Source organism: Bos indicus x Bos taurus, chromosome 1, assembly GCF_003369695.1.
Source record: "Bos indicus x Bos taurus breed Angus x Brahman F1 hybrid chromosome 1, Bos_hybrid_MaternalHap_v2.0, whole genome shotgun sequence".
NCBI classification, from domain to species: Eukaryota; Metazoa; Chordata; class Mammalia; order Artiodactyla; family Bovidae; genus Bos; species Bos indicus x Bos taurus.
Window position 1 is genome coordinate 151,174,733 of NC_040076.1, and position 27,001 is coordinate 151,201,733.

Below are 27,001 nucleotides of genomic sequence, written 5' to 3' on the forward strand. Positions count from 1 at the left end.
AGTATCCGCGGCCTCTACCCACTAGCTGCCAGTAGCATCTTCCAGTTATGAAAACTAAAGTGTCTCCAGACACTTCAATATGCCTCTTGGGGCGGAGCAGGATGGAATCACCTCCAGGTGAATTTGCAAGAGCTAACCACTAAATGAGGTCGCAGAGCTGACACAACTTGGTGACTGAACAACAACAACCACAAATCACTAAACACCTTTCCAGCTTTAATACCTTACGGTTGATTCAAAGTAAAAAGATACATTGGCTTAAAAAAAAAAAAAAAGCTGACTATAGATCGCAGTCAAGTTAGAAAAATATTGGACAATTTGTTTGGGTGTTACAGCAAAATCCAAATGAAATTTTTGTCCAACCCAATAAAAACGTTAAGTAAAATCCAGGAAAATTCCCTTGTGAACAACTCCAGACTAGTTTTAAGATGGAAGTGTTCCTTCTCATTACTTAATAAAATTCATTGAAAAGAACATCAATTGAAGTTGTCCTAAGGCCAGGGACCACCTAAAGCTATCAGTGAGCCCTAGGCTGAGTTTGGATTGGTATTTCGCATTTTAAAAAATGATCCTGTCCCTTTTTAATCTTGACAGTAAACTAATCATGCCTTAAGTATTAATTAACAGAGCATCTTTAAAAGTGCTGGGCTCACCACTGGGTCAGAGAAGGCAATGGCAACCCACTCCAGTATTCTTGCCTGGAAAATCCCATGGATGGAGGAGCCTGATAGGCTGCAGTCCATGGGGTCGCTAAGAGTCGGGAACGACTGAGCGACTTCACTTTCACGTTTCACTTTCATGCATTGGAGAAGGAAATGGCAACCCACTCCAGTGTTCTTGCCTGGAGAATCCCAGGGACGGGGGAGCCTGGTGGGCTGCCGTCTATGGGGTCGCACAGAGTCGGACACGACTGAAGCGACTTAGCAGCAGCAGCAGCACCATTGGGTCAACAGCTGAATTTAATTAGAATTAAACCATCATTTTTCATTACATAATTCCAAAGAACTATGTGTAATCCATTGGTGAGTAATTAAGAGGAACTGAATTTTCCAAGGAATTTTTATATTGTGGAGGTCTTGGTCAAATGTGTAATGGTATTGCTATATAATGTCTACATGCTGCTGATGCTGCTAAATCACTTCCGTCGTGTCTGACTCTGTGCGACCCCATAGACGGCAGCCCACCAGGCTCCCCTGTAACTGGGATTCTCCAGGCAAGAACACTGGAGTGGGTTGCCATTTCCTTCTACAATGCATGAAAGTGAAAAGTGAAAGGGAAGTTCAGTCGTGTCCGACTTTTCGTGACCCCATGGACTGCAGCCTTCCAGGGTCCTCCATCCATGGGATTTTCCAGGCAAGAGTACTGGAGTGGGGTGCCATTGCCTTCTCGGGTAGCATGAACAATGGTTCTTAAACTTCAGCCTGGATGCGAATCACCTGTGTTGCTTGTTAAAAATCAAAGGGCTGAGCCCCACCTCCCCAGTTTCTGCTTCAGAAGATCCAGGACGAGTGCAGTTCTAGGTTCCCAGGTGGTGCTGATGCTGCTGGTTTACAGATATGCTTCCAGAAGGATAGTGGATCTCAAAAACGAGTACCTACAGAGATCACCTAGGGTGGTTATAAAACCACACACACCCCTAAATATGAAGCAGTAGTACTGAGAAAGGCTTAGGAATCTGTGCTTAGGAGTTTCCAGGTAATTCTGATACAAATTGTCTTTGAGCTGCTGTAAAAGGCAATGCCAAAGAATGCTCAAACTACCACACAACTGCACTCATCTCACATGCTAGTAAAGTAATGCTCAAAATTCTCCAAGCCAGGCTTCAGCAATACGTGAACCGTGAACATCCAGATGTTCAAGCTGGTTTTAGAAAAGGCAGAGGAACCACAGATCAATTTGCCAACATCTGCTGGATCATTGAAAAAGCAAGAGAGTTCCAGAAAAACATCTATTTCTGCTTTATTAACTATGCCAAAGCTGTTTACTGTGTGGATCACAATAAACTGTGGAAAATTCTGAAAGAGATGGGAAAACCAGACCACCTGACCTGCCTCCTGAGAAATCTGTATGCAGGTCAGGAAGCAACAGTTAGAACTGGACATGGAACAACAGACTGGTTCCAAATAGGAAAAGGAGTACATCAAGGCTGTATATTGTCACCCTGCTTATTTAACTTCTATGCAGAGTACATCATGAGAAACGCAGGCTGGAGGAAGCATAAGTTGGAATCAAGATTGCTGGGAGAAATATCAATAACCTCAGATATGCAGATGACACCTCCCTTATGGCAGAAAGTGAAGAAGAAATAAAGAGCCTCTATGTTATTTCTCTATATTGCCTCCTTCTACATCACACTAACCTAAATTGTGGCTTCTAGAGAAATCTCAAGTTTGGTGAGAATATCAAGGAAGTTTCTTAGGGCTTACCAGTGATTTCCAGAGTGGTACCTGTGACCATTTAAATCTTCAAATCAAATAAAAACAGCAGTTGTAGCCACCATCTTGAACTTGAAAAAAAGTTGCTTTTTATACCAGACTTGTTTATTTGATTCTCTATTAGTGTTAAAAAGATGAAGATCAAGTTATTCAGTACAACTTTTCATTTCCTTACCAGATGTGAGACTTGCAGTTGCTTCAGAATTCCAATCTTTTTCATACTTAGTCATTAATTTCTGTGGCATAAGCATCTGGCTTGGAACATAAACCAAATGGTCGCTTCCATTGTCCTCCAATACAAAAGATGAATCTCTCAGAGCACTCAATTCCTGGCCAATGATGTTCTCTCCTGAAGAAATCTCATAAGGTTCAGGAGTAAATCTAGAAGATAAAAAGGAAGGTTTTAGGTGAACTAAAACTTTAGGAAAAGTTTAAACTTCAGGGAAGTTTTAGTTTTGTTTGTATTGGGGGAATACAAACAAAACATCCCAATGATTTAATATGGTTACTTAATTATTTCTTAGAAAGATAGTTGGGTGTTAAAAATCTAAGCTTATTTCAATCAAATAATTCATTAAGATTCATTATACTACAAGGGAATTCTACTAAACATGTAGAGAAGAACTAATACCTATTCGAAAATATTCAAGAGGACATAACACTCCCAAATTCATTCCACAAGGCCACCAATATCCTGAAACCAAAACCAAAGACACTCCAGAAAAAAAGAGAAAATTATATGCCAATATCTTAGATGAGTAAAGGATGTGAAACTTCTCAACAAAGTGTTAGCAAACTGAATCCAATAGAATATAAAAGCTTCATAAACCACATGTCAAGTCCGATTGATTCCAGGCGCACGAGAATGGCTGAAAGTACACAAGTGAATCAGTGTGATATACCACATTAACAGAAGGAAAGACATAAAATCACACGATCATCTCAACATACGCACAAAAAGCATCTAACAAATTCAACCTCCATTCATGATCAAAGTGGGTATGCTGCTGCTAAGTCGCTTCAGTCGTGTCCGACTCTGTGCGACCCCATGGACGGCAGCCCACCAGGCTCCCCCATCCCTGGGACTCTCCAGGCAAGAACACTGGAGTGGGTTGCCATTTCCTTCTCCAAAAGTGGGTATAGAAGGAACATATCTTAACATAATAAAGACCATCTAAGACAAAGCTACAGCTAATATCATATGCAATGGAGAAAAGCAGAAAGGTTTTCCTCTAACTTTAGGAACAAGACAAGGATATTCACTCTCACTACCTCTATTTAATGTAATTTTGAAAGTTCTAGCCAGAGCAATCCGATAAGGAAAAGAAATAAAAGGCATCCAAACTGGAAGAGAAGAAACAAAACTGTCCCTATTTGCAGATGGAATGAGACTTTATGCAGAATATCCTAAAGGCTCTACCCCAAAAGTATCAGAACCAATAAATGCATTAAGCAAAGTCACAGGACACAAGATTAATATACAGAAATCTATTGCTTTTCTGTATACTAATAATGAACTCTCAGAAAGAGAAAGCAAAAAATCAATCCCATTTAAAATTGTATCAAAAAGAATAAAATACCAAGGAAGGAAAAGACCTATACTCGAAAACAATAAAACATTGATACAGAAAATTTAAAATGTTCCCCATCCTGAACCCCCCTCCCTCCTCCCTCCCTGTACCATCCCTCTGGGTCATCCCAGTGCACCAGACCCAAGCAACCAGTATCATGCATCGAACTTGGACTGGCAGTTCATTTCATTTATTATATTATACAAGGGGGGTTCGGGATGGGGAACACGTGTATACCTGTGGTGGATTCATGTTGATGTATGGCAAAACCAATAAAATATTGTAAAGTAATTAACCTCCAGTTAAAATAAATAAATTTATATTTAAAAAAGATTAAAAAAAATAAAAGCATGTAAGTTCATAAAAAAAAAGAAAATTTAAAATGATACAAAGAAATAAAAGATATCATTTGCCCTTGGGTTGGAAGAATTACTATTGTTAAAATGGCCATGCTACACAAAACAATCTACAGATTTAATGCAATTTCTATCAAAATACCCATGAAAATTTTTCACAGAACTAGAAAAAAATCTTAAAATTCAAATGAAACCACAAAAGACCCTGACTTGCCAAAACAAACTTGGAAAAAAAAAAAAGCTGGAGATTCCATTCTCCCAGACTTCAGACTATACTACAAAGCTGCAATAATCAAAATAGCAAGGTACTGATACAAAAACAGATCCATAGATCAATGAAACAGAACAGGGAGCCCAGAAATAAACCCACATACTTATGGCCAATTAATCTACCTATGACAGAAAAAAGCAAGAATGTACGATGGAGAAAATACAATCTCTTCAACTAGTGGTGTGAGAAAATGGACAGCTGTATGTAAAACAATGACATTAAAACATTTCTTTACACTATATACAACAATAAACTCAAAGTAGGTTTAAGACCAGAAACCACAAAACTCTCACAAGAGAACACAGGCATGAATCACAGCAATATTTTTTGGAACTGTCTTCTCAGGTAAAAGAAAGAAAAGCAAAAATAAAGAAACAGGATTAAATTAAACGTAAAAGCTTTTTCTCAGGAAAGGAAGCCACTGACACAGCTAAAACACAACACAGGGAGCAGGAGAAAATATTTGTGAAAAATGTCTCATGAGGGGTTAATATTCAAAAGAGAGAGAGTTCATACAACTCAATCCAAAAAAAAAAAAAAAAATCCAATTAAAAAAAAGAGAGAAGACCTAAACAGATATTTCTCCAAAGAAGACATACAGATGGCCAGCAGGGACATGAAAAGATGCTCAACATTGCTAATCATCAGAAAAATACAAACCATGATGAGATATATCTTCACACCTGACAGAATAGCAAACATCAAAATAACAAATGTTTGAGAGAATATGGAAAAAGCAAGGTGAAAAGACAGCCTTCAGAATGGGAGAAAATAATAGCAAATGAAGCAACTGACAAATAACTAATCTCAAAAATATACAAGCAACTCCTGCAGCTCAATCCCAGAAAAATAAACGACCCAATCAAAAAATGGGCCAAAGAACTAAACAGACATTTCTCCAAGGAAGACATACAGATGGCTAACAAACACATGAAAAAATGCTCAACATCACTCATTATCAGAGAAATGAAAATCAAAACCATAATGAGGTACTATTTCATGCCAGTCATGTGATCCAAAAGTCTACAAGCAATGAATGAGAGGATGTGGAGAAAAGGAAACCCTCTTACACTGTTGGTGGGAATGCAAACTAGTACAGCCACTATGGAGAACAGTGTGGAGATTCCTTAAAAAACTGGAAATAGATCTGCCTTATGACCCAGCAATCCCACTGCTGGGTGTATACACCGAAGAAACCAGAATTGAAAGAGACATGTGTACTTCAATGTTCATCGCAGCACTGTTTATAATAGCCAGGACATGGAAGCAACCTAGATGTCCATCAGCAGATGAATGGATAAGAAAGCTGTGGTACATATACACAATGGAGTATTACTCAGCCATTAAAAAGAATACATTTGAATCAGTTCTAATGAGGTGGATGAAACTGGAGCCTATTATACAGAGTTAAGTAAGCCAGAAAGAAAAACACCAATACAGTATATTAACACATATATATGGAATTTAGAAAGATGGTAACAATAACCCTGTATGCAAGACAGCAAAAGAGACACAGATGTGTAGAACAGTGTTTTGGACTCTGTGGGAGAGGGAGAGGGTGGGATGATTTGGGAGAATGGCATTGAAACATGCATAATATCATATAAGAAACGAATTGCCTGTCCAGGTTCGATGCATGATACAGGATGCTTGGAGCTGGTGCACTGGGATGACCCAGAGGGATGGTATGGGGAGGGAGGTGGGAGGGGGGTTCAGGATGGGGAGCACGTGTACACCTGTGGCAGATTCATGTTGATGTATGGCAAAACCAATACAATATTGTAAAGTAATTAGCCTCCAATTAAAATAAATAAATTTAAGTTAAAAAAAAAGAAAAAGGGAACCCTTGTACACTGAGTGGAGATGTAAAGTGGTACAGCCATTTGGCAGAACAGTATGGAGATTCCTTAAAAAAAAAAAAGAGAGTTTCCATATGATCCAGCAATTCTTCTCTTGGGTATATATAAGAAGAAAACAAAATCACTAAAAAATACTCATCAAAAAGATACATGCACCACAAAGTTCATAGCAGTATTATTTACAATAGCCAAGACATGGAAGCACCCAAGTACCCATCAACAGATGACTGATTTAAAAAGATGTGGTGTATATATGTATGATGGAATAATACTCAATCATAAAAAGAATGGAATGTTGCCACTTGAAGGTACATGGATAGACTTGGAGAATATTAATCCTTAGTTAAGTAAGTCTGACTCATTGGAAAAGACCCTGATGCTGGGAGGGATTGGGGGCAGGAGGAGAAGGGGACAACAGAGGATGAGATGGCTGGATGGCATCACCGACTCAATGCACATGGGTTTGGGTGAACTCCGGGAGTTGGTGATGGACAGGGAGGCCTGGCGTGCTGCGGTTCATGGGGTCGCAAAGAGTCAGACACGACTGAGCGACTGAACTGAAGTAAGTCTGAGAGAAAAACACAAATACTGTATGGTATTGTTTATGTGTGGAATATAAAAAATAGTACAAATTAATGTATATAGCAAAACTGAAACAGATTCACAGACACAGGAAAAAACTAGTGATTAGCAAAGGGGAGCGGGTAGGGGGGAGGGGCGGGTTAGCGGGATTAAGAGATATGAAGCTATTATGTATAAAATCAATAAGCAACAAGAATATTTTGTATAGCACAGGGACTTATAGCTATTATCTTGTAATAACTTTGAATATAATCTGTAAAAGTACTGAATCACTGAGCTATACCCCAGAAACTAATATAATATTGTAAATCAACTATACTTCATTTCTTAAAAAGCATATACTGATACATTTTTGTAAATTCCCAGTTATCCTCCCCTTTTCCCCCATTTACTTAGAGCCTATGAAATATTATTTAATACTTTGAAATAAATCAAATGAAACAAATCAAAGGCAATGCCAAAGAATGTTCAAACTAATGCATAATCACACTCATCTCACACGCTAGCAAAGTAATGCTCAAAATTCTCCAAGCGAGACTTCAACAGTATGTGAACCAAGAACTTTCAGATGTTCAAGCTAGATTTTGAAAAGGCAGAAGAACCAGAGATCAAATTGCCAACACCTGTTGGATCATAGAAAAAGCAAGAGAGTTCCAGAAAAACATCTACTTCTGCATTATTGACTACACAAAAGCCTTTGACTGTGTGGATCACAACAAACTGTGGAAAATTCTTAAAGAGATGGGACTACCAGACCACCTGACCTGCCCCCTGAGAAATCTGTATGCAGGTCAGGAAGTAGCAGTTGGAATCGAACATGGAACAACAGACCAGTTCCAAATTGGGAAAGGAGCATGTCAAGGCTGTACATTGTCACCTTGCTTATTTAACTTATATGCAGAGTACATCATCCAAAATTCCAGGCTGGATGAAGCACAAGCTGGAATCATGATTGCTGGGAGAAATATCAATAACCTCAGAAATGGAGATGACACCACCCTTATGGCAGAAAGTGAAGAGGAACTAAAGAGCCTCTTGATGGAAGTGAAAGAGGAGAGTCAAAAAGCTGGCTTAAAACTCAACATTCAAAAAATTAAGATCATGGCATCTGGTCCCATCACTTCACGGCAAATAGATGGGGAAACAGTAGAAACAGTGGCTGACTATTTTCTTGGGCTTCAAAATCACTGCAGATGGTGACTGCAGCCATGAAATTAAAAGACACTTACTCCTTGGAAGGAAAGTTAAAGCAGAGACATTACTTTGCCAACAAAGGTCTGTATAGTCAAGGCTATGGCTTTTCCAGTAGTCATGTATGGATGTGAGAGTTGGACCATAAAGAAAGCTGAGCACAGAAGAATTGATGCTTTTGAACTGTGGTGTTGGAGAAGACTCTTGAGAGTCCTTTGGACTGCAAGAAGATCCAACCAGTCCACCCTAAAGGAAATCAGTCCTGAATATTCATTGGAAAGACTGATGCTGAAGCTGAGACTCCAATACTTTGGCCACCTGATGAGAAGAACTGACTCAAAAGACCCTGTTGCTGGGAAAGATTGAAGGCAGGAGGAGAAGGGGATGACAGAGAATGAGATAGTTAGATGGCATCACCGACTCAATGGACATGAGTTTGAGCAATCTGTGGGAGTTGATGATAGACAGGGAGGCCTGGCGTGCTGCAGTCCTTGGGGTCGCAAAGAGTCGGACATGACTGAGCAACTGAACTGAACTGAATTTGTCACTGAGTTTTGGATAAATGACAAGAAACTCATAGGTTACTTGGGAAAACCAAATAATGTGTCTCAGACTGATATCAGTCTCAACAGAAGACCTAGAATATAGTCGTTTAAGTTACTATCAACTTCCCTGAGAGGAATAAGACTATATAAAGCATATTTCATTGACATCATCCCTCCTAAAATGGAACTTACATTTACATTCTTTGGAGTCAGAATGATAGTTTGAAAATATTTTTGCTTTTATTTAGATGATTATAAAAACATATTCAATATAATTTTATTCTTATTTTATTAATGGCTCTATGAGTGAGTGAGTGAAGTCGCTCAGTCGTGTCTGACTCCTTGCGACCCTGTGGACTGTAGCCTACCAGGCTCCTCCGTCCATGGGATTCTCCAGGCAAGAATACTGGAGTGGGTTGTCCTTCCCTTCTCCAGGGGATCTTCCCGACCCAGGGATCAAACCGAGGCCCCCCACCTTGCAGGCAGATGCTTTACCCTCTAAGCTACCAGAGCTCTATATGCAATTTCAAATCCATGTTTACATTTGCACTGATACTGGTGTTTGGCACCCACTGGCACTACTTGAACTGTTGAGAGAGGAAAGGAAATAAAGTCTGACATAATATATCAATAAGACATGCAAAGCAAGCAACACCCAGATGAGATGATGACATAGAGTGGGAATGATCATTTTATGGCAGTGTAGGTGAGGAGAGTGCTGGAGAATCAAGGCCTCACGGGATCAAGAAGGCAAGCTGAGAGCAGCAGGCGTCATATTTTATATATCTTACCAATATGTACTGTTTTAAAAATGTATTGAAGTATGGTTAATTTGCAATGTTTTGTTAGTTTCAGGTGTACAGCAAGGAGATTCTGTTTTATATATATATATATATATATATATATATATATATATATATATATATGAGTGTGTGTGTGTGTGTATATATTGCAGAAGGCAATGGCACCCCACTCCAGTACTCTTGCCTGGAAAATCCATGGACAGAGGAGCCTGGTAGTCTGCAGTCCATGGGGTCGCGAAGAGTCAGACACGACTGAGCGACTTCACTTTCACTTTTCTCTTTTATGCATTGGAAAAGGAAATGGCAATCCACTCCAGTATTCTTGTCTGGAGAATCCCAGGGACAGCGGAGCCTGGTGGGCTGCTGTCTATGGGGTCGCACAGAGTTGGACACGACTGAAGCGACTTAGCAGCAGCAGCAGCAGCAGTGTGTGTATATATATACACACACAGAGATTCTTTTCCATTTTGGGTCACTACAAGATATTGAGTGTCGTCCTCTGTGCTATACTGTAGGTCCTTGTTGATTACTTATTTTATATACTTCACTTTAATTTCAGTGTGTATATGTTAATCCCAAACTCCTAATTTATCCTGCCTCCTTGATCTTTCCCCTTTGGTAAGCACAAGTTTACTTTCTAAGTCTGTGAGTGTGTTTCTGTTCCGTAAATACGTTCGTTTCTATCACTTTTTTAGATTCCACATATAACCAGTATCATATGATATCTGTTTCTCTTTGTCTGGCTTACTTCACTTGGTATGATAACCTCTAGATCCATCCATGTTGCTGCAAATGGTATTGTTTCATTTTTATGGCTGAGTAATATTCCATAGTGTGTGTGTGTATACCACATCTTCTTTAACCATTCGTCTGTCAATGGACATTTAGATAACTTCCATGTCTTGGCTATAAATGCTTTTTTGTTTTTAGGAATTCTATTTTGGCAAAACAGAACCATCCAATACATTAAATTCGTGTCTTATTGAATTTCCTTGGGTTTGATATACAAATTTGTTTTTGTTTGATAGTTGCTTAGGAACTACACACATATGGTATTCAGATAGTTTATTTTTGTACATGCCTAAATGACATTATGTTAGAATATAGTTCTGTAAGAATGGATTTTCCTTTAAATAAGATTACTGTCTATTCCACATTAGGAAACACTGCTTCATAGGGCATCAGTGCCATATTGTCCTTCAGGAGGTGTGAGCTGATAGATGCTCCTTGTTAAACTACCGACATGACAGGAACACTTTAATCTTGCCGTTTTGCTCCTGGATATATAGGGAAGACTGCAGCTATTCTGAGAAGCTCTTTACTTAATTGCCATGTGACCAGGCAGGGCCATTATGGGCCTAACTCTGGGCTTTCACAGGCTACAGTCAGGGATCCAAGGTGTGAAATAGAGAAGCACAGAGCAACCAAATAGGCTATTCTCATTCTAGCTGAGGTTCAAGATCCATTCAGATTAATTATCTGTGTATTCATTCATGAATAAAAATTTAAAGAAAATTGTTTACATGTGCAGGCTTCCTTGATGGCTCAGTGGTAAAAAAAAAAAAAAAATCTACCTGCCAATGCAGATGTGGATCCAGTCTCTGGGTCAGGAGGATCCTCTGGAGAAGGAAATGGCAACACACTCCAGTATTCTTGCCTGGGAAATCCCATGGACAGAGGAGCCTGATGGGCTACAGTCCATGGAGTCATGAAGAGTCAGACATGACTTAGCAACTAAAAACAAATATTTGCATATGCAATGATGTCATGGGGGTCTTTCATACTATGATTTTGGAATGAAACAATGAACCACATGGAACCCAGGCTTCAGGGAGACAAGACAATGGGATAAATTGTAATAATGCCTCAGCAGAGGTGTAAAATTAAGAAAGGAAGAACTCTGGATTTTGGCTGAAAGTAAAGATGGGCTTCGAAGAGGAAACGGCTTCGATCAGGTACTTGAGGGATGGTATGGCTTCCCTGGGAGGAACAAGTTCTCAGGGAATGTGACCAGAGGTCCAGATGGGTGGAACAGCAGTTCACCCAAGGCAGACAAGAGTCCAGTGTAGCCAGAACTCTGTGCTCATGATGCGGAGAGATGGGAAGTGAGGTTGAGATAGGTTGAGGCTGAATTCTGGGTTCTATTTTGGGGTAAAATTTCAATATGGAAATTTCTGAGGAAATCATGAATTTTAAAGCAAAATTGCAATAAGCTAATGAGGATGTCATAAAATCTGTCAATCCAGAAAGCATGCTTGATGTGTAACTTCTGCTGCAGATTGTGGGACACGTGAAGAGCCTTCCATCAGAGACCTCATCAGCTTCCTCCACCTAATACCCGCCATCAGCCAGTTACACACTGCTCAGTCAATCAATGGTCACTGATAAATATCAGAGCTTTCCAACTCACGGGAGACCGATGCCTTGATTTTCCTCGTCTTCTGAATCAATGAGTTGGCAGATGTTCTCAAGCACTGGTGGTGGGTACTGATTGAATCCTCCTATTGAGAGAGGAAAATGATAGTTAAATTTTAAACTATAAATTGTATGTGCTAAGGGGAAAAGAACTGCAGTAGGAATCTTCGTGAAGCAATAAATATCACTAAAATACTTCAGCACAATTTGGCTGGGGTGAGAACAGAAAATAGTAGCAACTGGAAATAGCATTCAGAATTTGATTATAGAATACTTTTCAGCCAGAGAATTACCAGGGACCTCCTCAAATTGTTCATTTTAAGAGTTCATTGTGAACCAGAGACATTTGATTTCCATATGTTCAGGCTGACATGATCTAAGGAAATTTTTATTCTAATTCTATAATACTTTCTTCACTCAGACTTATGCTAATAGCTGAAACATAGAAGACATAAATGTTTTGTTACATAATGCTATGTCTGTGTTTCTGCACTAATTAACACTGATTTCCTAGGAGGAAAATAGTTCCAGGAAAGATTTTAGCTTACTGACCTAAATAATATATCCTTACCTCTTCCTATGGTTGGTCTATAAACTGTGGGATACTGAGAAGTATATAATTTCCCTCCTTATTCAGGAAAATAAATCAGTTTCAGTGAAAGGAGACCTTTGACCATTGAAGGATCAAAGACTCCATGAAAACATCTGCGAATGCTTATGGTTTTATAATAACCATATTTGTCTGGTTCTAAGATGAGCAGTATTTCTGTTTCTTTGAAATGAAACTGTCTTCTGATTAACTGAGGTTGACAGTTGTTGATGAGGAAGGAATTGTGATGCCATCGCTTGTGCGTGTGGGAACAGTAAATGTGCCAGCCCCAAAACTTGTTGAATCGTAGAAAAAAACTCTTGGTAATAACAGAGACTTTTTTTTTTTTTCCCAAGAGGTTGTGTTCCATGATATCTTATGACATTTTATTTTATTTTATTTTATTTTTATTTTATTTTTTTAATTTTATTTTTAAACTTTACATAATTGTATTAGTTTTGCCAAATATCGAAATGAATCCACCACAGGTATACATGTGTTCCCCATCCTGAACCCCCCTCCCTCCTCCCTCCCCATACCATCCCTCTGGGTCGTCCCAGTGCACTAGCCCCAAGCATCCAGTATCGTGCATCGAACCTGGACTGGCAACTCGTTTCTTACATGATATTTTACATGTTTCAATGTCATTCTCCCAAATCTTCCCACCCTCTCTCTCTCCCACAGAGTCCATAAGAAACCTCTACAAATCAAGTGGATATGGGAAGGCAGTGAATGCCACACCTTTAACAACACGGCTCAGATGGCAATCATGGAAAAGCCAGCTCGAAAAACGGTGAAGCCTAACTTAACAGGCCTGCAAGACCAGTTTGGGGTTGTTCTGTGGAGTTTTTTTAAAGTGCTGCTCCACGATGAGTATCAGGAAGGGTGATAAGTTGGGAGGTTAGGATTGACATATACATACTACTATATATTAAATAGATACCTAATAGGGATCTACTGTATAGCACAGGGAATTCTGTAATGACCTGTATGTAAAAGAATCTAAAAACAAGTGTATATATATGTGCACATATATCTACATATATGTATATATGTATAACATTCACTTTGCTATATTCCTGAAACTAACACAACATACTCCAATAAAAAAAACTTTTAAGATGACAAAAAAGGTCTCGATGGCATAAAGAACAATATCACGTGGGAAAAGATGGCTATTGATGACTCTTAAGAAAGAACTCACAAGATCAAATTTTGAATACGAAGTTTTCAGAATGCTTTAACCAAGTCTATTCCATGTATGTGCACATGAATGCTCAGTTGTGTCTGACTCTCTGTGACCCCGTGGTCCATAGCCTGCCATGTTCCACGTTCCTCTGTCCATGGGATTTTCCTGGCAAGAATAGTGGAGAGGGTTGCCATGCCCTCCTCCAGGGGATCTTCCCAACCCAGGGATGGAACCCGCATCTCTTATGTCTGCCACATTGGTAGGCAGGCTCTTTACCACTAGCACTACCTGTATATTCCATTTTTGTATATGCATTAGAGCGACATATCATAGTCTGTCTAAAATAACTCTTTCAATGACTATAAAATAAAAAAAAACTCTCACAGGAAAGTCAGTATCAACATTTACTTGGAGGGACTTTTTCTTTCTTCTTTCATAATACAATGGTGCATTACAATGGAAGGATTTAGAGTTAAATAACATGATATTCTCAAAGGGGCAATTATTGGATTCCTCAATCAAATATGAATTGCAGGAAAAAGGAGAAGCTCCTTCTGCAATGAAGAGTGAACTCCCAAGATGTTGTCACCATGGTAGTGTTAGAGATTTCTTGAATACTAGGGTGACTCTGGAATCCTAAGGTGGTGGAATTGGTTCCAGCAGAACCTAACTCTACACCTGTCAGATTCTCAGAAAGAAGAGGTTCAGCTCTGATTTCATGGGATCTTCTAGAGCAGGGTTTCTCAACCTCAATACTATTGACATTTTGGGCTGGATTTTTCCTTATTGTGGGGGAAGCATCCTATGCATTGTCGGATGTTTAGCAGCTTCCCTGGTCTCTACTCAGGTGGTGCTAATAGAAAAGAACCAGCCTGGAAATGCAGGAGACATAAGGGAAGCAAGTTCAGTGTCCAGGTTGGAAAGATCCCCTGGAGGAGGGCAGGGCAACCCACTCCAGTATGCTTGCCTGGAGAATCCCATGGACAGAAGAACCTGGTGAGCTACAGTGCATAGCATCGCAAACAGTTGGACACGACTGAAGTGACTTAGCATGGATGCACTGGTCTCTACCCACTAAACACCAGTAGTATCCTGTCCCTTAGTTATGACAAATAAAAATGTCTCCGGGTATTTCCAAATGTTATCTGGGGGGCAAAATCGTCCCCAGCTGAGAACTGTCTTGTCTGGAAAGAGCATTTCTTGAACCACTTGTGTGAAGGACAAGATATTTTTATTTCCAGCCCTTTGCAGACTGATCCTTTTGGTTTATCTTTTGTTCAGTGAGTCAAAGTACACATTCTTACACTTGTATAATGTGGCCATGTCAAATTGCTCTGAAAGTTTCTAGATGCATACTATCAATTTGTGTATTTCTCCCTTTACTCTTCAGCTTATGGACTAACACTGGTCCAATGGGTGACACTTTGTGGTGCATTGGCCCAGAACGTTGCTGCTCTAAGTATGATCTGTGGACCAGAAGCACTGACATTGCTGAGAAGCCTGTAGAAATGTAGAATCTCAGGTTCCACCCTACACATACTGAACCAGAACCTGCATTCTGACAAGATTCCTGTGTGATTTGTATGCTTAGACTTTTGGAGGGCAGCACTTGCACACAGGTCTCCAGGTATGCCAAGATTGGAAATAAACCAGGTGTAGCAGGGAAAACTTTTATTTAAATGTTCAACCTGGAGACCACATAAGGGCTGCAAGAACTTGTTCAGGTTGAGTAAGTGTGGTTTAGGAGATCTGAAGTCACTCTGTGCTTTATAGTGCTGAGATTTTTGGCTAAGAGGCATTCTATCATGAAACAGATCTCATGACCCAGGTATAAATAGTATATAACCAAGATGTGTCCTATCCCTGTCACCCTTTCACCACCTAATTCATATATTTTGGTGAGCTATAGATACAGGGATATCTTGGGTTATCAATACTATTAACAAACACTAATTTATTAAAACAAAGAGGTAAAAAAAAAATAGCGACTTACGTCTCACTGAGTACACAAACGGCTTTAAAAACTTCACAACATAATCCAGATTTGGTTTATGAATTCTCCCCAGCTGTATCAGATGGTGATCAAGCGGGTGGCTGGCCAGCTCCTCCATGTCCTCCTCGGATGTCAAACCCAGGGAAATCACAAATATGACATAGCCTTGACACTTGGCCCTCAGAGCCATCTTCTTCAAGAATTCCTTTCTCTCACGATTCTCTCCAGCGGAGACCACAAAGATGACCCTGTATTTTCTTAGCTTCGGCGTTGCTGGGAAGAGATTCTCCACGACCCACAGTAGGGCATGGCCAATGGTGGCTTCCCCATTTAGCTGTCGGAGGTTAGTCTCAATGTACCTTTTCATCAGAGCTTGACTGTTATAAGTTGTAAACTCAAACTCTGTTTTTACCACATTCTTCTTTCTCCTATCCCAAGGAGAATAGCTCAACAAGGCAATCCTATCACCAGAGTCTGAGACTATAGGGTCTGAGGCAATTTCAAAGTTGTCAAGCATTGAGCTCACCAAGGCTTTCATATCCTTAAACTCATCACTTGCTACATTTCTAGAATTGTCTAAGAGGAAGGCGACATCCATGTATGAATTTTCAGGTATGACAATTTCTTTCTTGCAAGTATTTGGAAAACATTTATCTGAAAACACAGAGATTCATCATTGGTTCAATGTTGGCAGAAGGAGACACTGTTGGTTGAGATCTTCCAGTGAATAAGGAACTGATTATCAAAAATGAATCATCTGATTAATACCTCTTCAACTTTAATACCTCATCATTTAAATTACTAAGGAATTTTCAACTTCTTCATAATTTCTATGACCACTAGCAGACAATTAGGGAACATCTTTGTTAAAAGTAGGTATAAGTAACATGTATATTTGAAGTCTATAATTCATGTCCAAACTCATTTAGAAAATATTTTTAATATTTTAGAAGCATTTGATACAAACTATCAAATTGTCCCCAGGAAGAGCCAAATCAATTGGGATAATCTTTAACTAATTTTTACATTCTATGGAAACTTCCAACATTATAGAGGTTGAAACCCTGACATATGGTGTTGAAAGACTGAAAAACTTAAAATAGAATCTACAATAAAAAACCTTTGATAAATATAGATTTAATAACTCACCCAGAAGGCATTTAAGTGTTTCAGCCCATTCTTTTTCATTAGTCTTACCATAGCAAAGTGTACAGCGCCGAAGCCTTTCTAATGGATCATATTCCCCATTTGGAGGAACAGAAAGCACCTGAAATGTTCCTGTGTTGTCAAACTGCATTGAAAAAGAAATATATGCTCATTTATTGTTTTCTTTAGTCATCATTGTTACAGGGGAGAATCTGTTTCTTTAACTTTAACATTTGCTTCCCATTGCTTTTGTTCACTGAAAGGATACTGTCCACACATAATTGCCTTGGGGAACCCTGACCCTTTGCCTGAATGTTAAACCAAAGTGTCTTTGTTCAGAGTCACAGGTGATTCTGTCCGCCTGTGAATGGCTCCAAGAAAGAAGAAATTAACACATCCCCTACCTGAGGCTGACCATTCCAGGAGATATTTGCAAGATTAGTGGCCTTTTTACTTTACTTCCTCACCTCCCATCTCCCCTCTATGTCCTATAGAAGAAACTGGCCTTCAGACCCCAATAAGATGGCTTTTTTGAGGTTATTTTGAGACATTAGTCTGCCATCTTCTTGGTCTGCTAGTTTTCCAAATAAAGTCATTACAACTTGCCTCAACACCTTGTCTCCAGATTTACTGGCCTGTTGTTCAACAAGCAGAACAAGCTTGGACTTGGTAACATCATCAAGAATTCACTGTACACCCACTTCAAGAGTTTGAAAAACACCTGACTGGGCACCATCACCTTGCATTGTAGCTCACTGCTCTAGTCGATGCATCTTCATGTACGCACAAACATACAAACACACACACTCACACACACACACACACACAGCTATCCCTCCTCTGATCCTAAACATAACCCAGGCAATGTAGAAACTGTATCAGCAGCTCAATTTTATAAGAAAACTGCCACAAGATAACTACAAGATTCACTCACTGGGTTAGATATTAAAACCTCATTCCTATCTCCAACCCTGAAATTCTGCATTGAATTTTTACACATTTCTGATTATGCACCAGCTGATTATGTGCTATACATCAACTTCCAGAGTTGGGTCCTGTAGAAATTTTACATTCACAAGTTACCTTTCAGTTCTTTAAGTAGTGATTCCAACTATTTCTGGGCTTCCCAGGTGGCACTAGTGGTAAAGAACCCGCCTGCCAATGCAGCAGACATAAGAGATGTGGGTTCCATCCCTAGGTCAGGAAGATCCCCTGGAGGAGGGCATGGCAACCCAGTCTAGTACTCTTCCCTGGAGAATTCCATGGACAGAGGAGCCTGGCAGCTTACAGCCCATAGGGCTGCAAAGAGTCAGACACAACTGAAGCGACTTAGCACGCATGCACACCACTATTTCCACCCAATTATGCTATCTATGAATAGAAAAAGGTGCGTCTTTCAGATGTCAACTGGATTTCCCTGACCACAAATTCCAACTAAAAGCCTATTCCAGTCATACATCCCTCCACTGTTCACCTGCAACTACTACAACATTGTTAATCGGCTATACCCCAAAACAAAACAAAACGTTCAAAAGAAAAAAGTCTATTCCATGCTACTCAGCCATAGAAAAGAATGAACTGATGCCATTTCCGGCAACATGGTTGGACCCAGAGAAAGACAAATATCATATCACTTGTATGTGGAATCCAAAACACAGCACAAATGAACATAAGTACAAACGAGATGGACACGTAGATATGGAGAAAAGACTTGCGGTTGCCGAGGGGGTGCAGAGGAGGGAAGGATTGGGGGTTTGGGATAGCAGATGCAAACTATTATATATAGGACAGATAAACAACAAGAGCCTACTGTATAGCACAGGAAACTATCTTCAATATCATGATAAGCCATAATGGGAAAAGACTAACTATATATGTATAACTGGATCTCTTTGCCGTACAGCAGAAATTAACACAATATATAAATCAACTGTACTTCAATTTATTCATTCAGTGACTCAATGACTGTATATTGGGCATTTAGTTTGTATGAGGCACAGTGCACCACAGATACTTTGATTATATGGAAGAAATAAATCATTCTCAGGTGATGAGTGGATCTCTTAATCCACAGACATGCTCCTGCTTTTGTTTCTTCCCCCTCAAGAAGTTAACAGATAAGAAAAACCACCCACTCTGTTTTTCTGTGAAGTGCTGAGCATTTTGAAATATTTATAATCATTCCAGCCTTATAGTTAGAAAGTAGCTCCTACATTTCTACTCTCTAATTTTTATGAAACTGGATGCTTTGGTATAATTTTGTATTGATCTTGCTGCTCCCCTGTGTCAAACATTAAATGCCTATCCCTTTTCCAGCAGATCTTCCTGACCTAGGAACCGAACTGGGGTCTCCTGCATTGCAGGATTCTTTACCAACTGAGCTATCAGGGAAGCCCAGAACATTAACTGCAACCCTGTTAAATCAAGTAAGTTTATTCACAGGAGTCAACCACATGCTCTTCATTCATTTGTTCATTCAACAAACATTCATTGAGTGCATAAAATGTCAAATAGGTACCATTCTATGTGCTGGGGATACAGAAATAGACAAAGCAGATGAACCCTCTATCCTATATTCCTGTGTGGGGGTGGGGGGGTGGGGGGAGGGGCACATACCATAAGAAAACAAATAAATAAATAATCTATATTGGGAGGTCATATTTTATAAAAATACTTTAACTTTCTACAATTCTTTCTGTCAGGATCTACTGTGACTCTATGGCTCCTATTTTCAAAAAAAAATTGTGTTTTTCTTATGAGCAGATTAAATCTCTTCATGTTATAGAGGGTGCTCCTTTTTATAGTAGAAATATATGTATTTGTGGGCTTTCCAGTTGGCACTGGTGATAAAGAACCCACCTGCCAATGCAGAACATGTGAGAGACGTGGGTTTGATCCCTGGCTTAGGAAGATCCCCTGGAGAAGGACGTGGCAACCCACCCTAGTATTCTTGCCTGGAGGATCCCATGGACAGAGGAGCCTGATGGGCTATGGTCCATAGGGTCACAAAGAGTTGGACACAACTAAAGAGAATTAGCATGTACCCACACATGTGTATTTGTGTAAAATAGATCTTTATAATCTCTTGGGCAACATAATGGCTTCCCCCAGCTTCAGGAGCATGTATTTCATGGCTAATATGAACATATTTTAGAACAGTAGAACAGTAGATGGAGAAGTTCTTATATTTGGTGGGAGAAAAAGGGAAGCACAGATCCCATGAGAACCTGTGAATCCAAAAAGGACGGAACTCCTCTTGGGAGAAAGGTTCATACACGTCAAAGTTTTACACAACATTAAGGGTTCAGAAATCCCTTAAACTTCACCCATGACAGGTTAAGCCCAGTTGTTCAATGAGACACAGCCAACAGATGGCAGATTTGAGAAATACTAGATCAGCAGAAGACTGACAGCCCTCTCTATCAGACAAACTCAAATTCAAAGCTTGGTTTAGCCACTTAGTAGCTATACAAAATGGAGAAGTCACTCAACAATCTGGGCCTCACTTTCTCGATTTTTAAATGGAGATAACACGCATTCGGTTCAGTGTTTACTAGAAATTGGATTTCAAGGACTCTGGCAAAAAGACAACTATGAAAATCGCACAGAGGGTCAAGAGGCCACTTGATTCCTACTCCCCAGTATTCCTTTTCTGCCAGTACCAGTATCTAAAAATAAAGACACTGCCAAGGGAGGTACTTACCCCAAAAGCCTCATCGAGGTAAACCTTTTCATTAAAAGCGAAGACTGCAGGACTGATATCCAAGGCACTGAACTCCATGGTGGCTGTGATGACAGATGACCTGCTCGCAGCTTGTCCGTTGCTAAAAAACACAGCAACTCTCTGCACATTGGCTCCTGCAGGCGTCCGCTTAAAGATGTTCCGAGCCACAAACCTCATCGCGTTCCCAATGTCTCGGACTTCCCCAGAACTTTGATATTTTATTTGGGAGAGAAGCTGAAGAAGCTGCTTCTTGCTACGGTAGTCAGACCCATGGATGAGGTAGCCGGTGCCCGAGTTGTAGGAAACCACAACAACTCTGGCTCCCTCGGGGCAATTACTTTCCCTGATGTGAAGGTCATTGACAATAGAAGTGATGATGTCCCTCATTTCATTAAATCTCTGCTCTGTGATATCGTTGGACTGGTCCAGGGCAAATACCAGCTCTGTTGGATACACAGGACACTTTTCTACAAAAATGAGAGTCAGAAGTGTTAAGTTGTTTCACTGGGTCAAAAGGCTTTCCCATTCCATTTACTCCAGTAAGACAGTCAACACTGAGGTTTGGGAAAACGCAGCTGTGCCATCAAATCTAGAATCAGAGCTATCCACGTGTAAAGGGGGGAAAGGATTCTGCTTTGTTAGCCTAAGGTGTTACCTAAATACAGAGTAGTGATATCTGGCAATATAATGCTCAGACTTCACCATCTACCATCTGTCTTCTATTTAAAAAGAAACTGGAAGGAGTGTTTGGGCTGATGGAATTATCCTGTATCCTGATTGTGGTGATGATTACACGAATCATGCATGTGTAAAAACTGAACAAAAGAGTGAATTTTACTCTATTGAAAATTTTTAAAGGAAACTATGGCTTTTCAGAAAATCTGAAAGCTTATTCTCTTAAAAAAATCTTCAGAAATGACCTACTAATAATGATAAAGTCAGCTGGAAGATTTTCATCCATTTATGTGGCAAATGGATGAAATAAATTGGACTTCCCTGGTGGCTCAGACAGTAAAGCATCTGTCTACAATGCGGGAGACCCAGGTTCGATCCCTGGGTCGGGAAGAGCCCCTGGAGAAGGAAATGGCAATCCACTCCAGTACTATTGCCTGGAAAATCCCATGGACAGAGGAACCTGGTAGGCTACAGTCCATGGGGTCGGAAAGAGTCGGACAAGACTGAGCGACCTCACATACATGTGGCAAATACCTGAGTATTCATCATGTGACATGCAGGGTAACATGCCCTGTGAGATACATATGAAGATGAACCAACACAGATCTACCTTTGAGGACCTTGTCTATGGAGGATCATGATATCGAAAGGTAGACAGTGATCAGTGTTCTTCTTGGGGATTACTCTTCAGAGGACAAAGAGGCTGTTTCTGGGGAGTGGGGATTTCAGGGGCTTTGGGATGACAGCCAGGGTGGCAGGAGGAAGGGGCAGCATAATGGACCACTGCAGACTTGCATTGAGCCTGTCTGTAATCCCCAACTCAGTCCTAATGGTTTTATGATAACTGCACTTTGGGAATTTCACAAGGAATCTCCTCTGTGATTATAAATAATGGCCTTGTTAAAGTCTGAACACGGGAAGAGAAAAAGAAATTATTTAAAAATTAGCCAACCCTCCATGTACACAGGCTTTTACTCTCCCCAATCTGGCTTACTCCCAAAGCACATTAAATTCAAAGTATCCCATCTCCCAACCGCTGTCCTCAGTTATAGAAATAGAGGAGAAAGTGTTGATTTCAAGATGTGTTTTGAATCAAGACATTTTACTGTGAAGAAATTTTAAAAACACGAAACCCAACAATGAAAAAGAAAATGAGAAAAATGATGTCTTGTTTCTTGTTGTTCAGTTGCAAAGTCATGTCTGACTCTTTGCAACCTCATGGACTGTAGCACATATTTCTTAACCTTACAGTAAAAATGCTTAACAAAATGGTAGATAAGTATCTTCATAGATGACCCATCATCACAGATGTCCCCAGAAGGCAGTACCAATTTCCATTTATTTTTAATCTCTCCCTTTCCTAGTGCCAGCATGGTAGCTGATAAATTTAATTCAAATCCATGAAGTTTTATTGAGCTCTTAGACATCAGATTTTGGGGGGATTAAAGGGAATGGCACCAAACTTTGGGATGAGCTCAAAGACCCTGTTAATCTATCTCAACAGGCCTCTAGGAGACCAGGAGGTCTTGGAGTTGATCTAACTGGTTTCAGGAGCAACATCATCTGAGGGGTCACTGAACGCCAGCTGCAGTCGAGGCCCTGGAAGATCCTCCTCCATCCTCCGGGTCAGGTTGACAAGTGGTGGACATGTGGAGGTGTGAATGGAGGTCAAAGGGAAGAAAGGAGTCATCACCTGACCAAGGTGCCAGTGTCCACACACTTAGCAGCATATGGAGCAACAGAATGAGGTCAGACACCTGGCCTTGCCCTGAACTGCTCAGCAGCAAAGAACCTACCCCGTGAAGAAAATGAGTTGGAAACTGTGGCAGGAGTTGGAAAGAACAGCTTGTGAAGGGCTTGGGGACCAGGTGGTCAGCATTTTATAATCAGGTCCAAACGTGACATGTACAGTTATAGTCATGATACGTGTCTGCAAAGAAGTTAGAAGGCCCTTTTCTCATGGGGATGAGAGGTTTTTTTTTCCTTTATGAAGTGCTTTTTCAAATCTTTAGCCCATTTATCTTTACTCTTATTTTATTATTTTTTGACATGTAGTTGATTTACAATGTATTAATTTCAGGCATACAGCAAAGTGATTCATTTATATATAAATATATATATATATTCAGGTTCTTTTCCCTTATAGCTTATTATAAAATATTGAACAGAGTTCTCTGTGCTATACAGTGTCTTTGCTGGTAATCTGTTTTATATATAGTAGTGTCTATGTGGGCTTGTCAGAATGCAGGAAGTAGTTCAGCAAGAAACATAATATGGTAAGAATACTCACCTTTCCAACAAGCTATAAAAAGGAGAGAGAGAAAGAGTCTGTTACATTTTTGGAATTAAATAACCCCCAAAACAAAATTTCAACAAAACTTGGTATTCTGTTTAGCTGTCCACAGTGGCTCTCCTCTTGTTCTCTCCCTGAGCCCCAGGCTGGTTCTCACCCCCTCACTGTGCTGGAGAGCCTTACAGCTCTCAAGCGACATCTTTGACATGGGTTCCCTGCCCCACCCCACCCAACACCTCACTTTGGAGTTCTCTCCATTGGCTGCTTTTTGCCTTTTCCCAAGCTGCCCAAACTTGGCAGGACTCTCTGCAGTGTCGTTTTTCTGGGGTTAGGTCCACTCTTTTTGCTAGGGCAACTTCCTGGGTTCATCCCTTGGGTTTCCGTATCTGTCTCTCTAGTTGCACATTCTTGGGAATCTCATCCATCCCTGCAGCTCTAAGGACATTAGTGACTCCAGCTTTCTGCGTTTCTTCCCTGATTTTCACCTTTAAAGGACTCCATTTCATCAGCTGCCTGTAGATCATCTCACTTTAGGGTCTGCACAGCATTCCTTTCCCTCTGAAATGTGGAAACTCATCACCTCTTCCTACCAATCTATTTTCTTCACAATTCTTCCTCTGCCTGCTCATCCACGGTGGTACCAAACCTCTCCCCATATGGTCTTACAGTATTTTAAACTTGATTCTATTGTTGGTCTTTCCTGGCCATACACCTGCAATGACTACATTTTTACCTAATCTCCTCTAGTAAGTCTCTCGGATTTTCCATTCTTCTGATTGTGATTGTATGGCATGATTATAAACCACAATGGAAACAGGAAGAAAGAAAAACCACCTGAAAGTCTATCATCCTAACATAATACATGGCTACATTTTTCCAATTTCTCTTCTCATATTTGTTTCCAGTGTGTTTCTATGTGTGTGTGTGTGTTTGTACATATAGGGGCTTCCCTGGTGGCTCAGTGGGAAAGAATCTGTCTGCCAATGCAGGAGACTTGGGTTTAATTTCTGGATCAGGGAGATCCCCTTGAGAAGGAAATGGCAACCCACTCGAGTATTCTCACCTGGGAAATCCCATGGACAGAGGGGCCTGGTGGGCCTCAGTCCATTGGGCCACAAAGAGTCGGACACGGGACACGACTGAGCAATCAAGCAGCAACAGCATATATATATAACCTCAAACCGCCATGGTCACCCTTTTCACATCATGCCCTCCAGGCCCTGGTACATAACTGCTATACGTGTGAGCTAAGTCACACACCACTTGAGCTGGTCACATCATATCTCACAGGCGTGTTTTCTCTCCCTCTAGAAAGTACACCTCTGGGCCAAGGCTTGTGCCTTTTCCTTCCTCCTTTGTCATGAGCTGTTCCCACAGCAGGCACTCAGAGCAGGCCCGCTGCCAAGGACAAACGGCTTCTCCACCAGCGAGTCCAGCCGACTGATTCTGCATCCCCACACGGCTTTCGTGCTAAGTGCCCTCGCCCATCACCGATGCCCTAAGACACACACAGATACTCACGACTATGGTCCCGCGTGAACTGGATTAGATCACATTGCTGTACGTGGAAAAGGAGAGAGAAAAAAAGAAATATTAGCACAGTGACTTCCAAGTGGCCATATTCATTTCCCAGGGAATGGGCTGCATTTTGTGTGTGTGTGAATAATGAGATACATACAGAATATATGGGCTTCCCTGCCATTCCTTTAGGGCCCTAGGAAAACAAACACAGAACAAGTTATTAGTAGAAGAACTGGAGTCTTCATCGCTGCTTCCTCACACACACCAAGAGCGTAAACCTTTCTGTTTCAGTGTGCGATCAACTAAGCTAATATCTACCTAGACTGAACTGAATGGTTTTTCTAGGACGACAAGAAGGAAAGAAACAAAAGTATTTCTTAACGATATGTGTACTGCAGATAGAACATTTAGATGGCATTTCTTGTAAGAATACTTAAAATTATAAACAGTAAGCTTCCCAAGGAATAGCATGAAGGAGAGACATTTACTGAGTATATTTAAATTTCTGGCAGCGGCACACAGCCACCCCATATGTGAAAAAGGCAATTACATAGCAAAATGGACACTCCACAGGACAGCATGCACACCAAGCCCGTAAATCCTGAAAGGCGTTGGGTGGAAGGAGTACAGATAATCGCGTGAGATGAGTCAAGGAAGGCTCCTAAACACACTCAGCCGCCTTTCTTGACACTGAGTTTTTCTCTTTTTCTCTTTTAATTCCTTTTATGAGGATCAGCCTTCTTCTTGGCATTTAGTTCTTAATGTGTTTGCACATAAGAATCCCTTTGGGCAGCTAGTGAAAGCTAGGATGCTGGCTTCAGAAAATGTTATCACATGTTCATGACTGCTATACGTTTCACTGACTCTCCCACCAGAAGCTCAACTACTGACGTCAGTGTAAGAACTTCTTTCTAAACGACAACTTGAGCATCCGTCCATCTATCCGTCCATCCATCCAATGAACAGCTAAATGTCTGCTGAGTGCTGAGGCACCCCTCTGTGTGCTGCTACTGTTAACCAGAACTGTGATGGTATCCATGATTTTACCCTCTGGGAGATTATTTTCTTCCTGATCCAAATCAGGAAATATGCATCTCACTAAAAGTTGCAGAGTTTCATTCTTCCCTTTACAAGTGACAGCAGAAAGCAGAAAAGAATGCTCAGCCATTTAAATAGAAGGAGGAACAGTTTCCAACTAATGAATAGGCTAAACAGCCCACATCCTACAGAAGACCAGATGGCAAAGAGTAGGTCCCAAGACTTGGAATAACTTGGAGCAACTTCTTCAGGAGAAGCTAGGGGCCACAGGCCTGAGACAGAGAAGCCACAGTCTAGACCAGCATGGCCAAACACAAGAGCAGGAAGATGTGGGACCCCCAGGGCGAGCTCCAGAATCTGGAAAGGAGACCAGTCCAGACTGACCCAGGAAATAGATTCTCACCCATGTGACTAAGAATAGTCACTAGTTACTTCATGCAAAAGAAAGAAAAAGTTATATCAGAGTATCCTTTACTCTAGTTGATTCTCATTCTATTACAGACTCAGTTTTCCATAAAAGATCCATGTTTTTGTTTTCTTTATAAAGTTGCAAGTTAAAGAGCCCCTCGAGGTAGTCAGAAAACAGTCACACTGTACAAAACAAGAGAAGCAATTTCTCCTCTCCCATACACACTGCTTTCTGCACCTCACACCCAAAACACAGGCACTGGCAACATTTAGCCTCTACTTGACTGTTCTCTTTAGGAGGGGAGAAACAGGTTAATAAGTCATCACACTAACACAAAAGGTGCTAAATAGAGATGGGGATATCTTGCCCGTGAGAGATGTGCCTGGCTCTGCTCAG

At 40.5% G+C, this 27,001-nt stretch overlaps 1 protein-coding gene across 2 annotated transcripts in view; it reads right to left on the bottom strand.

Moving 5' to 3' along the window:
• Positions 1-27,001, bottom strand: part of COL6A5 (collagen type VI alpha 5 chain) — a 155,850-nt gene that overhangs the window by 41,279 nt on the left and 87,570 nt on the right. For both annotated transcript variants that reach the window (XM_027549097.1, XM_027549107.1), the window contains exons 30-37: positions 25,316-25,351; positions 25,159-25,195; positions 23,635-23,646; positions 20,649-21,136; positions 16,997-17,090; positions 15,800-16,453; positions 12,024-12,114; positions 2,611-2,816 (exon numbers count right to left, since the gene is read on the bottom strand). In XM_027549097.1, the coding sequence (XP_027404898.1) occupies positions 2,611-2,816; positions 12,024-12,114; positions 15,800-16,453; positions 16,997-17,090; positions 20,649-21,136; positions 23,635-23,646; positions 25,159-25,195; positions 25,316-25,351 (1,618 nt within the window). The remainder of the gene's footprint in view (positions 1-2,610; positions 2,817-12,023; positions 12,115-15,799; positions 16,454-16,996; positions 17,091-20,648; positions 21,137-23,634; positions 23,647-25,158; positions 25,196-25,315; positions 25,352-27,001) is intronic.